Raw genomic sequence first — 14,170 nt, 5'->3', positions numbered from 1 at the left:
GAAAGTAATAAATAAATATAAATAAATAAATATAGGCGAGGCACAGGCTATTCAATAATGTCAATAATGTTATTGATATTATTAAAGCATTAATAATATTGATGGTATTGGGGCCAGGGCCTCAGATACTTGCGGGCGGTTCCTTAATTGAACGCCTGGTGGAAGAGCTCCATTTTACAGGCCCTGCGGAACTGTAGAATGTCCCGCAGGGCCCTGATGTCTTCCGGGAGCTCATTCCACCAGTATGGAAAGAAGAAACAAACAAACAAAAATGTCCCTGCAGGTAGAAAGCTACAATGTCAGGGAGAAGGACTAACCCATCATGCTGGTTAGGTTTTTGAATGTGACCAAGTTACCTAGTGGAGGCTGGGAAATTGGATGTACAAACCAGGGGAAACATGGAATGGCATGGCAGACAAATTTATTAAGCTAAAAAGGTGGCAGGGGTGGGTAAGTGAACAAAAATCAAACCTACCTGCTGCTCCAGCTGAGCTGGCAGCATTGCAGAGAGAGAAATATTTGTTATGAAACAGACTGTTAAAGCAGAAGGCCTTGTCTTCCGCAGTGACCAGGCAGTTTCCTGGAGCCATGAAACAGGCCTGAAGCCTGGAGTGATTATCTCAGAGATGTCTGCAGTGTTAAGAAGCCATGTGAGGCCAACAGACAGACACAGGAATGGACTTTTATTACTAGGGTGGATACAGTGGTCTTTAGAACAAAGGAGCAAGGGGGTATTTTGTTTGTTTGCTCTGGCTTTCTCCGGTGTGGCCTTGCCCCTGGTGGTTTCTGTAATTTCAGCCTTCTGAGCCAGGCCAGACTGTGGAAATCAAATTACCACAGTCTCCACTCAAAATAATCTTCTCAAAAAGCACTAGAGGCTGCCGGGTTAGCAACAGCCTGAACGCTGTTCTTCCATTTTAACTAGGGGTGCCTAAATCCAACAAAGGCCACACCGTTCAAAAGCCGCCAGTATTTGTAATGACTAAGCCAGCCCTACGAATAGGGTTCAGCCTCTCTAGAGATATCAGAAAGCGTCGGTGTCACAGAGAATTTTGAATAAACACGACCTTAAAATCAGGGTTGTCAGGACTTGCCTCTTAGCAAATGAAAGCCTAGCGAGTACTAAAGGACAAAAGATAGCGGGGAAGAATACATGTAACATTATCGACACAGGACAGGATCTATTTGGATTTTCTCCAACGCTGGGATCATGGCTATTTATTTGTGTGGCCCCATCTGTGTCCTTGGAGCTTTAAAGTCAGGTCAACAAAAGTTAGGTCTCTGCCCCTGGAGTGTACTGTCTCCATTTCTAATAGAGGAGGGGTAAAAGTGGCAAGGGGTGACCACCAGCCCATGCAGCCATTTAGTTAGGCAATATGGTGTAGTGGTTAGTGTTTCCAACTAGGATCTGGGAGTCCCAGGTTTGAGTCCGCACTCTGCCATGGGAGTTTCCTGGATGATCTTGGGTGACTCTCTTAACCTAACCTACCCTCATAGGAGTTTTGTAAGAATAACATGGAGAAACAAACAATGTAAGCTGCTTTGGCTGAAAGGTGTGGTATAAATGGAAGGAAGGAAGGAAATTTAGTCGATTCATTTTATCACACACTCTCAGCCATGCTTGTCTCCTCAAGGAGGAGTATATTTTAAAAGCAAAATAAAACTATCAAAGACATATAGAAGTCCATAACCTATAAGACCCAAATAATAAATCAACAACACTGATTAATCAATAAAAAGAGTAAGCAGAATACTTAAGGCTTTTGAGGCACTAATAACACAAGCCTATGCAGAATTGTCCCAGTCTACGTCCCCTGAAATCAATGGGCTTATTACACTGGAACAGTTCTGCACAGGACGGCACTCCAAAACACTTTTGGAAAAACACCAGGTAACAAAAACAGATGGATGCAACTTAACAAACCTCACTTAACAAGATGGGGAGAGGTAGGCCTTGACCTGGCACGGAAAACTCAAGAGTCTTAGTGCCAGGAAACTGAGGGCATTCCACAGTCAAAGGCCCCATGATGGATAAGGCCCTGTCCCTCTTATTTCAAAAGGTGGAGGTACCCAAAGCAGTGCCTCCGGAGATGAACTCAGGTGGCAGGCAGAAGCTTACTTGGCTTTGTTTCACTTGTGGTTCAACAGACGCTCTGGCCTCAAACCCAGCTCCACCTGGGACAACTAGGGTTGCCAGGTCTGGGTTGGGAAATACCTGGAGACTTTGGGGGGTGGAGCCAGGAGAGGGCGGGGTTTTGGGAGGGGACGGGCCTCAGCAGGGTACAACGCCACAGAGTCCACCCTCCAAAGCAACTATTTTCTCCAGAGGAGCTGGTCTCTGTCAGCTGGAGATCAGTCATAAAAGCGGGAGATCTCCAGGCCCCACCTGGAGGCTGGCAGCCGTAGGGACAACCGCCTCAGTGACTGATAAAGGACTTCGTCTTCGTCACCACCACCCATTCACCACAGCGGTCACTGTTGCTGAAGAGTGATTGGGAGATCAAACAGAGGCCATCTTTACTAGGTAACGTTACCAACCTCCTGGTGGGACCTGGAGATATTCTGGAATTACAACAGATCTCTGGACTACAGAGATCAGATCCCCTGGCTGATTAGGCAGTTGGTTCCCTTCCTCAAATGCAATGATTTGTCAACAGTGATCCACGAAATGGTCACCTCAAGACTGGACTACTGTAACACTCTACATGGGGCTGCCCTTGTCTCAAATCCGGAAGCTGCAGCTAGTGCAGAGTGCTACAGCCAGGTTGTTGATGCACCTCCCTATGCGGGAGCACATCCAGCCTGCACTGAGGACACTGCACTGGCTGCCAATAGCATACCGGATTCGTTTCAAGGTGCTGGTTATCACCATTAAAACCCTATATGGTCAGGGTCCGACATACCTAAGGGACCGCCTTTCCCCACATGTTTCCCAGAGAGCACTGCATTCAGGAATGCAAAATCGGCTGGCCCTCCCAAGCCCTAAGGATGCCAGGCTGGCGATTGCCAGGGCCTTCTCGGGGGTGGCTCCATACTGGTGGAATGAGCTCCCAGAAGAGATTAGGGCCCTGTGGGACCTTTTACAGTTCCACAGGTCCTGCAAGATGGAGCTCTTCCACCAGGCCTTCAATTAAGGAGCAGCACTATACACCAAAGAGTATCCCTGTGCCCTGGCTTTACCATCCCTATTTCCAGCCTGTGCTTGGCTTACCACCTTAACCGCCGCATAATAGTTGGAGAACTGAATATACTGGAATATACGGTTCCCTAAGCCATTTGATAAATAATCTTGCTTTCACTTTTATTAACTTTGTGCCAATGTTTTATTAACATGTTCTAATGTTTTAGGAGGATTTTAAATCATTAATCTATATTTATGCTTATGATTATTTATGTAGTTCTATGTGAGCTGCCTCGAGTCCGCCTTGGCGGGGAGAGTGGGATATAAACCAAATAAATAAATAAATAAATAAAAATGGCTGCTTTGGAGGATTAACTCTGTGGCATTATACCCTGCTGAAGTCCCTCCCCTCCCCGGGCTCCACCTTCAAATCTCCAGGAATTGTCCAACACGCAGTTGGAAACCTTACCACAAAGTGAGTGAGTGAGGTAGATGTGTGTGTGAGGAGGTTGTAGAGCAGACTGGAATTCGCCACCCAAGTGCCCCTTTCAGGTAGAAATACAGGAATCAATGTGCTTTGTGTGTGCCGTGCTATGTCTAATCACAAAATCTTGTGAGGGGCCACAAAATATTATGAGGTTCCATAGCCAGCATCTTCCTATGATGGAAGCAGCTATTCTCAAATGGATGTTCCCTGTAGACAGAAAGGTGATGCCTCGGCTCTTCTTAAACATTTCCTACCCCAATGGAGGAAAGCCAGAAAAGGCTCTTTGCTTTGGGGGGAATAAGCAAGTGGGTGCCAGGAAACATGCTGGTGGGCACCACAGTGCCTATCGACACCACGCTGGGGTCCTCCCCTGCCCTAACACAATCCCTGTGCATCCTCCCTTTCTTCCTTGGGATGACATCACTGCCCACATATTGGCGGGGGGGGGGGGGGAGGGAAACAATGCATCCCACATGACAGCTTCATTTTTCAGAGCATATTTCAGTTCCCTTGCAGGACAGTTTAACCTTGATGAGAGTCCCAGTCCTTATAACAATGCTGTTCTGAGGAGCAGTTTAACAAAACCCCAGTGTTACGTCGTTTTGTTTAAAATAAAATAAAGAAGAGCTCACAAATGAAAATGCCACACGTCGGCATCTACGCCATCATCTCCCCCAAAGCTCTTTTTAAAGTCCCCACTGTGACCCACAGTTTTCCCTACTCCACCTATCTATCTGGAAGCTCAGCCATTTATTTTGTGTTATTGTTATTGCCCTACGGTATCAATCATGCGCCTGTAACTTCTCAATGTGCAAAGTGCGTCCTCATTCTTCTTTCATCTCTTCAGCCTCATGACAGTCCTGTTGGATAGGCTAGGCTAAGAAACAGTGATGCTCGAGGGCATCTGGCGCATTTCACAGTTCAGCTGGAACAGGGGCCTCTTCTCTCACATCTAAGCCCAGCACTCTGCTCACTAGCCTCACAGACACCCCTCATTGTCAGCCTGTTTAGAAAACGTCTGTGATTCTCTGGTGAGTTCATGTACCATCATGTGGGAATGCACTGAGATAAAGGGGGGGGGGACCTTTAACAAAAGCATGCAACTGTAAGGCACCAGGGGTCTCAAACCAGGGATTCTAGCAATGGGAACCATACTCCTTAGATCCAGAAGAGTTGTAATGTCAGAGAGCCATGCAGGATCTCCCACCATCTTTCTCTTCACTGCAAATCAGCTGTGTGGGGAGGGGAAGGAGTTTGTAAGATGCTCTGAGACTCCCTTGGGTAGTGAAGGGCAGGGTATAAATCCAATCTCTTCTTCTTCTTCTGCAGTGGCAGAGGAGATACTTAACTCCTCCTCCAATGCCACCTCTCCTATTCTAAATTGCCCATTTCTTCTGAAGTTTCAAATCACTCCCCCGGGGTAAAAATACAGCAGCTGTCTACTTCTCAAAGGCCCTGTTGCCATGGGAAGCCCCCCAAACAATTCTTCAGGTTTTGCAACACTGTCCTTTGCCTGCCAAACAGACTCCTGTGGCCATCCACTTCCCTACCCTTCTACCTGTTCTACCATCCCCAGTTCAACCTGGCTGCTTTGACCACAGAGACTCCTCTTCTGGTTTTGACACCTTGCCTTGTTGCACGGTTTGCAAACATCACCCCTATTCATCTCTGCCCTTTTCTGTCCACCACTATGGCCAAGCATGGTCTTGCAACAGAGAATCATACGGAGTAGGTTTCTAAGAGTTCCTTGCACACTGGACATTCCACCACACCCTACCCTTTTGAACATTTTAGAAATTACTATTATTGTTTAAAATTTTGTACCTCAGATGGAAAAGAAACAGAGAATATGGCAACATTGCTGGCAAGTCTACACATAAGCATTTAGAAAGCGTTCCAAATTCTAAAAAATATGTCCACATGCAATTGTCATCTATATGCCATACATGCAAATGTTGATAAGGCTGCAAGGTCCTCAGTCAACTGAATTATAAAAGGTAGGCATTCACCTGTCCAGTGCTGTAATGTAAGTCTTTTAGCAACCATAAGGGCACAGAGAGTCCGTTTTCATTGACCATCAGTTGGCCTCCAGGTGACAGGCAAATAGTTTAAGAGTACATAGGCATCCTCAAAGATCTTGAGTAATGATGACTTCCCCCCACAAAGACTGAATAATTGGACATGCCGAAAGCATGTGTTTAAGGCAACATAAGCATGAGATCCCCATGTCCTAGCACATACAGCTTCCGAACCTCTGCTAGGTTTCAAAGCGTTTTGCCCTGTGGCATGAGAAGTTGCTACTCAAGGCACTTTGGGCACATGAAACCTGCACGTTTGAATACTTGATCGGTCAGACCATGGTGCGCTACATTCAGAATAGAGCAAAGTACAGGTCTGAGAGGCACATGAATCATGCCTAATGTCCCAGGAGACAATGCAAGCCTTTATGGCAGAGCTTAACTGACCCTGCTGTGGCTGAAAAGCCAAACGCACAAGCAGGAGTCCCAATCAAGTTGCCTCGCAGGATCTTCTCACATAAGGTGATGGATATAAAATATAAACCAATCTTGACGACCCAGGTACTTCTCACAACATGTTCAATCTAACTGTGCGCATTTCATGCTGAAGACAAATATATTCTTTTTCAAGAGGTGTTTAAAGTCAGCACTCATCTCGCCTTGTTCCGCTGTGTTCTGAAATCTTCCCACGTGAGCAAGTAGGTGATTTTTAAACTAGATTCTGATATGTGAGAAGGTTTTCGAAGAACAAATTATACCATTAAGGACTACTTGGTATGCACTGCGGCCTCTGTGTTGAGGAAGGTGAAAACCCCCTCACCCAATGGGAACCAGGGGAAAGTGTGTTAAGTTTGGCTCTTGGTAAGGCATCACGTCTGTGGAATGACCTCTTTAATGGCCCTGAATTGATCTTAGTGTAATTAATTCAAACCTCGATCAAACTCCCTCTTAAGGGCAACCACAGACTTCTTTTTAAAAGAATGTCTTTCAGCACTGCGAATGAACAGGGGCTCCTCCTGTTTGCAGCTGTTTCCTTTTGAAACTGAAATCTCATACGTGGAAAAGGGGGCGCATTTAAAAAAAGAGAGAGAGAGAGAGATTTTAAGCTACATAGACCTGTCACCCAAACTGAATAGGTTGGAGGCTGACTCATCTGAACAATTCTCTTCTTCTTACATTTGATAGCGGAGGAGCAGGCAGCTGCCAGAAGGACCAGGTACAAAGCGTTTGTTCTCCGAACGCAGGGTACACGACGCGGATTTTAATCTCGCAAGGGAGGACGAGAAGCCTGCTGCCCCCAGAAAGAACTGTATCAATAAAGACAATCTTTGCCATTGGAGAGAAAAAACACAGATACCAGCCAGGGTCATGGCGCCTCCTTGGCAATGACTCCTGCCGCAGACAGTTCTGCCAGACACACACACACACAGATGGAGCCCTGAACCACTCATTAATCCACACCACCTCAATTGGCTGCCTGGCATCCTCTCGCCTGCCAGCCTGGATAGACGAGGTTTCCAGGAAAGAGTCATCAAGCCCCATGACTCAAATCAACTCCATTTGGAGCCCAGTCTCTCCCCCCCACCCCCAGATTCTCAAGAGGTACCACGGTCTTTGTGCGAAGCCTGTCTGTCTTTTCACAGCCCCAAGATGCACTCAGCCTGAAACGCCATGTCGGGCGGGCATTTAGAGACTGACACCAATAGAAGGTAGAAAGGTTTGGCACCGGGGAAATTCAAAGTCTGTGCCCGGTAACAAACATGCCAATTTCACACGTTTTATTTTGCCAGAGTTACTCTGTGTGCAAGATGCCAGATTCTTGTATCAGCAGGGAATCGTTTAACACTGTGAAAGAAGGTCTGCCTAAGTTTCTTAACCAGCCCAGTTCCTGTGCCTTTAGACAGCAGTCCGACAATCAGGTATTAACGAGGGGGACAATTTGTTTCAAGGCACGGGGACAGGAAGAGTTTTGCCTGCCTAATTCCTGCAAGTCAGGCCACGGGCACAGACCAGGGCCAGTAAAAGGGGTGACCATGCCGACGGGTGGCCCAGAGACAAGCAGAATACAGACAGCCCCAACTGGCGGCCGTGTCCTTCGCTTACCCGAATACGCTTTGCACGCCGCATGTCGTTTTCGGTAATGGTGCTCTGGGTAGGCGCCACCGTCGGTTCATGCGGCTGGAGCTGCAACGGATGGCTCTCGGGCTGGGGGTCCAATGTGGATGGAGTCTCCGGCGGGGCAGGCGTCTGTTCTGGTTGGTCTAGGCCGTTCAGAGGGGCTTGTCCAGCCTCCTCAAACTGCCCCTTGCTGGAGAAATGCAGCAAATCCTGAAATCCCAAGTCAGAGAGGCACAGGTTATCTTCCCCATTTACCATACTGCTACCACAGGTTGGCAAGTGAAGGCCGCGTTTCTAAGTGATTGTGCCGGTTATGTTGGCTTGAGAGCACGCATGCCACCCTTACCAGGAGAAGGGAGGAAGAGACTTTGCAAGACTGTCCTTCCTTGACCCACTGAGGTCCCGTCCTGCTCCTTGCACATTTGTGGTTCACACACAGCAAAGAAACAACACAGACATGACTTGCGAGCAAGCGCCCCGTGAGATGCTGGTTCTCAAGAAGACCCACTGGTGGGAGGAGACAGAAATCAGCTCTTCCTTAAAGCTGGTGCATAAACTAGAGGTCTTTAGAGGCAGGCAGCTAGATCAAAGGCAAGCTGCCAAGCACCATTTTCATCAGGAATGAGTTGGTAGGGCAGGGCAGGGGGATGAAGGCAACCCCCTACCTGTGGTCCATTTCCAGATGCTGCCAACAGTGCTCTGCGGGTTAGAAACAGCCACCTTTACCCTAAAAGGTCCATCAATTTATTTATTTTACTTCTATTATACACGGCCTTTCTCCTCAACAGGGACTTGAAGCAGCATATATCAAAACAGTTAACCCTCTCTTTTATCGTCGTAACAACCCTGTGAGGTAGATTAGGCAGACAGTGTGGTAGAGTGGAGATTCAAACCTGGGTCCGCCAGATCTTCGTCCAACTCTTTAACCACTAATACCATCACTCTTGCTCCCTCTCAAGGGGGTAAGGTGTAGGAAGTGTATGTTTACTCCTCCTTCTACCTTTGCCGTTAAAGTATACAATCCAGATACGGGCGACAAAGGGCAACAGCTCATGCAATTAAGTGTAAACTGTACACCCTCTCTCACTAATAACCAGCAGCAGAGTGTGTGAAAAGCTATTGATGTACACACGTCATCCTTGAAATACTGTTTGAAAGCACCACATGGGAAATACAGGAAGCTGCTGCAATATGCGGATGTAAGTATAACACTCAATCATGTTTGCTTTATCCTGCCAGATAACCTTAACGGCAGCCCTAAAATCATGAATGAGTACAAAATGCACAGGGTTATTCTGTGTTATTTCCTCTCTTGTGGGTGGGGGCTGTTGCTGGTAGCAGTCATGTGGACTGGGGGGGGTGGGGTGGGGGCTTGTGTTGGGCACATAAAAGAAGGCTGGCTCAGCTCTGGCTCAGTCAGATTTTGAAGCATCTCCAGTCTCAGACCTGGGAGGCTAGCTGAGAGATTGTGCAGCTTTTGCTTTGTGTAACAGAGGAGATTTGCTGAGCTTGTCTTTTTAGACACTGTCCTCCAGTGCTGGGCAACTTTTTTCAAGGCTCACTCAGGGGCCGCACAGTACAAGCACAACATGGCACATAAAAAGTCAGCTAAACTGGGAAATTATTGAGATGCGTGCTGCAAGCTGATGGAAGAAAGCTGTGGGGCACTTTTTTAAGGGAAAGCAAAACAAAACTGACACAGTGGTCTGGTTCACACATAATGACAAAAAAAAATGTATTACTACATTGACAAACCTGGGGAATTCTCAGACTGTTGCCCTCTACCCCTGCACACATGGCGTGATAAACTCTTTTTGCTTTCGCAGCAAGCCATAGTTCGTTGTTATGCCCAAACCACAAACTGAGGTTCCTGCAAAACTAATATTCCACTGTGGCTTGGAATTCTGATTTGGAGACAAGAGAACAAACCATAGCTTGTTGTTTGGATGCAATGACAAACTACAGTTTGCTGTGAAAACATAAATGTTTAACTACCAAGGGCCAGGGAGTGAATGGGGCATGAAGACCAAGGCTTGCTCATTAATGACAAAGTTTGTCATGGCATCTGAACGATGCCAGGAATTTCCAGACACTTGCTGCCTTCGAACACCTGCCGGGGCCAGAAGCTTGTCAGTTCTCATTCCCAGTACCTGGCTTTGTGTTAGAAAGTTAGTTCTGCATCAGCTTTCCATCGCCTGAGGGGGATGATGAGGGATGTAATGAGTCATCCTCAGGGGTCATTTCGTAGAAAAAGAGCTAGGGGAACTCATTAGCATAACTCATTAGCATATGCCACACCCCCTGACATCAGGGGCCCGGCGGTGGACCGGCAAGGCTAGCGGGAGTGCGAGGAAGCCCCGCCAAGGCCCTCCCTGGCCCCAGGCAGGCAGGGGTGGGGAGAGGTGGGGAGGAAGCAACTTACCCTCCCTCTTCTCCTGCCTCCTCCTGGCTGAATGAGGGCTGGAAGCAGGGCGGCAGGAAGCAGGGGGCGGGGCTTCATCATGTGCCCAGCTCCCCTGCACCTCACCCGAGGGAACTGCGTTCCCCCACGATCCCCCCCGAAATGACCTCTGGTCATCCTCCATTTTTAGAGAAAGATGAGGGATGTAATTCTTACAGACAGCTTCAAGAAGAGACTGGATAAACGTACGGAGCAGAGGTCCATCAGTGGCTATTAGCCACAAGGTACTGATGGAACACTATGTCTGGGGTAGTGATGTTCTGTATTCTTGGTGCTTGGGGGGCAACAGGGGGAGGGCTTCTGGAGTTCTTGCCTTGCTGATGACATCTGGGTTTTGGCCACTGTGTGACATACAGTGTTGGACTGGATGGGCCACTGGCCTGATCCAATGTGGCTTCTCTTACATTCTCTTGCATTCTTATGAAGTCATCCTCCATTTTCAGGAGATGATGACGGATGCAATTAGGGGAAGTCATCCTCCATTTTCAAAGGAAGCTACTCTGTTCTCCTTCAGCTGCTCCCACAAAGTATACCTGTGTCCCTTCTGCACATTTCCCCACGTTTTCACCAGTTACTTCCAAGCGCATGAATTTAGGAGGGCGACCCGGTCGCCTGCCTGGTCCAAACCGCCGCTTTCCTCGTCCACGACCTCTGCCTCGTGCTCTGGGGGAAAAAAATGTAAGAACGCTGGGTAAGACAAAAAGGATCTGTAATTCTCTCAATGTTTTCTCCTTTTTAAATTTTATTTTTACACAAAACATGCTTTCAGGAGGGGGGAAAAAGAGCTCTATTTGTCATGGCTTTGCCCAGACTTTTTTTAAAAAATAAAATTTATAAAGACATACTATCAGAGAAATGCAAATTATATATAATTTTCTCTCAGTCTTTTCAAACACTCAACCATTATAGAACATTTAGTGGCGGCCTAAGCTAAAAAAAAAAATCTGCAAACAGCTTGGCAGAAAAGGACTCCATCAGCAGCCAATGAAATCTACTTTTGTGGTAATATGGGAAGAGGCTGTATGAAGGGCGTGCCTAGTCCATCACTGGGTTTTCAGCAGTGACCAGACAAATGCCTGTATTATGCTCAAAAGCCGGGCCAGAAAGCATCTGCTCTGCTCTGTTGTTTGCCCTCAGCACCTGGTATTCAGAAATACACTCTGGAACACAGTTCTGGTTGCTGACATGGTGGTAAACATGTCAAGGCAGATGGCAGGGATGCCTGCCCCCTATCACAAACACGTACCACACTGCTCACCCGCCAGCCTGCCCAATCCCAGGTTGCTCCCTTGCCCTCTTATGAGGCAATAGGCTCCAAGACACCTCTCTTTTTGCCACCTCTTATTTGCCAGGATTGCTTGTCACTAGGTGATGGGCATCTGCCTCCGCCACACAGTTCCCTCAGTGCAGAAGGGAGCTGTAATGCACCAGCTTCTGCACCCCTCCTAGACCTCAAGCAAGAGGAAGGGGCCCAACAGGGGAGACACAGAGTCCCGGTGCCTTTATGTGCTAGCCACTGACCACCCAACACTGAAAGGCAGATCTAAGGCAGAAGTGCACAGCTGTCAAGCAAGACAAGCCTGAGGCACAAAGTACGTGTCTAGCCAACTACTGTGGCCAGCCAGTTGTTAGCCACTCCGTACTGCCAAAGAGAGAAACACACCAGACAGGAAGTTGGCTCTGAAGGCTTTTGGCTGCAACTGAGCCCCTGGAACTTCTAGAATACAGCAACGCTATCCCCTTTCCAAGGGGGGCACTGACGCAGTCCACTCGGTGATCATCGAAGGCAGCGTGCATTGCTGGAAAATTCAGCTTTTGCATATTACTAAATACCTGCTGAAGAAGTCCAGCTTTTCATCATGGGAGTTGAGGTGCTGCTGGAGCTGTTCGGAGCTCATGAACCGCCGATTGCACTCGTAGCACGGCCAGTTTTTCTCTTGCTCTCGGAGAACTGCATTTTCAAGTGAGACCAACCGATAACAGAACTTTTGACACCACCAGTTAAGCTTCCCACGTTACTGCCAAACACATTTCCCCCACGTATTTTCACTGTGTGGTGGAGATCGGGGTGATTAAGGAACATACTCTACAAATCTTTTGCTGACCAGCTTACATTTAGCACTTTGGTGACACAGGTCAGTTTCACAAGGGCAAAGATGACAAAATATTCTGAGAAAAAGGCACACAAATGTTGTAGACATGCTTTCTGAATCCTCCCCTTAACAAACCTGCTTGGAATATTGGCCTCTGGACAATGCTTTGCTAGTTAAGAACAGTGACTGTTCTAATTCAAATTCTGCACTTCTTTTGCATACACTCATTTAATGTGCATGCTTTCCTCTGAATCTGATATTCTGGTTTTTGTACAACACAGTATTTTTTGGCAAGGAGTAAATGAATGGATTGCTGAGCAGCAGAAGGACAATATGGACAGGGCAAAAGAAATGGAAGCTAAGAGAAGAATGCATGCAAGGTATTTATCCCTGATTACTACAGCTTGGTCAGACATGGGAAGCAGTCCTCCAAAGTCTCATTGAAATACTTGGGAACTGCATGGAAGATACATGCCAGAGAATGCATTCAGGGCAAGCACATTTTCAGACGTGACTAAGTCATGAGGATTGGATAGAGGACTAGACAAGCAAATCATTCAAATTCTGTGCCATAGTGAACCACAGAAGATAAATGAGCCAAGCTGGGTGAGTGTTCAGGGAAGGTTCCTTTTTTGAACCACAGTTCGGGATTCGTGAACCAGGCAAAGTCCGGGGCGGACTTTGGCTCGGGTTCAGGTCTGTGCCCATCCCTAGTTATGACCAGGTGCATCAAGAAAAGGCAACATGGGCTAACAGAAAGAGCTAAGTGTGCATACATGTTTTTAGTAATGAAGAGAGCATATGATAATGGAGCCCTAACACAGATAAAACCCCTATTTGAGTTCAGCTGGAACTAGGCATGCAAAACTGTATCTGCTTTTATGGGTTATAAGAAAAAAACCCACAAAATCTTTTAAAGATTCTTTGGAAAAATGAAAGGGAAATACCTTTCCTTTCCTCCTCAGTTATATCATGGATCTTCTGATTCACATACGCGGCGTATGAGGCGGCATACCACACCTGCAACGGATACACATAGAAGTAAAAAGGACATTTGTCAAAGGTTCCGAAAAGCGAACGAGGTGATCACTGACCAATCACATTTGTATCCTGCCTTTCCTCCAAGGAGCTCAGGGCAGTGAGCATGCAGATTACCCCATTTGATCCTCATAAGAAAACTGTGCAGTGGGTTAGGCTGAAAGAGAGGGGTTGGCTAAAGGTCACCCCGTGAGAGCACAGCAAAGATTCCAACCCAAGTCTCTCTGGTCCAAGACCAACATCTCGTCCCCACCCTACACTGCCCGCCCCAGAACCAGCAATTACTAGCATTTTATTGTATGTTTCATAGATGGCTGACACTGACATGAAAGGAAAGGAGATACATTTAAGAACAAGCCACAAGAGCAAATTGCTATATATGTGCCGGCAGGCCTTTCAAGAGCATCCTGCCAGGAATATCCTTAAGAGGCTGCTTCTAGGGGGGATTTCTTTCTCTAATTTCACTCACTGTATGGCAGATCCTCGGAGAGGAAGCGTGGACCAGCGGCTTGACTGGCATCTCAAATTCTCCATTCATTCATTGCGTCACCAAAGAAAGCAAGCAGTTTTTCAAAATGCCACGTGTGTTATTGCAAAGCAGAATGTGCCACTCCTCCCTTGGGTCTACGATTTTACATTTTCACAAAGCCTCAAAGAAAACAATTCAGAACAAACAAGAGGGGTGCCTGCGGGGGAAAGGAAATCCCATCCCTCCCCCTACCACTGGCTTCCACTTCTGCCTTGGCCCTGGCTCTGCATCCTCCCCTGCTACTTCTCTCTCTCTCTCTCTCTCTCTCTCTCTCTCTCTCTCTCTCTCTCTCTCTCTCTCTCTCA

The 14,170-nt window shown here is 47.3% G+C and overlaps 1 protein-coding gene across 1 annotated transcript in view; it reads right to left on the bottom strand.

Moving 5' to 3' along the window:
- LOC107114338 (PR domain zinc finger protein 10-like) overlaps positions 1 to 14,170 on the bottom strand; it is an 87,742-nt gene that overhangs the window by 45,312 nt on the left and 28,260 nt on the right. Inside the window, 5 exon segments of the mRNA XM_015415784.1 lie at positions 476 to 487; positions 7,730 to 7,954; positions 10,739 to 10,868; positions 12,039 to 12,156; positions 13,246 to 13,318. Of these exon segments, the coding sequence (XP_015271270.1) occupies positions 476 to 487; positions 7,730 to 7,954; positions 10,739 to 10,868; positions 12,039 to 12,156; positions 13,246 to 13,318 (558 nt within the window).

This window comes from Gekko japonicus, unplaced genomic scaffold, assembly GCF_001447785.1.
Source record: "Gekko japonicus isolate JY-2015 unplaced genomic scaffold, Gekko_japonicus_V1.1 scaffold2196, whole genome shotgun sequence".
In the NCBI taxonomy this organism is placed as follows: Eukaryota; Metazoa; Chordata; class Lepidosauria; order Squamata; family Gekkonidae; genus Gekko; species Gekko japonicus.
This window is presented reverse-complemented; position numbering and strand designations above follow the sequence as displayed.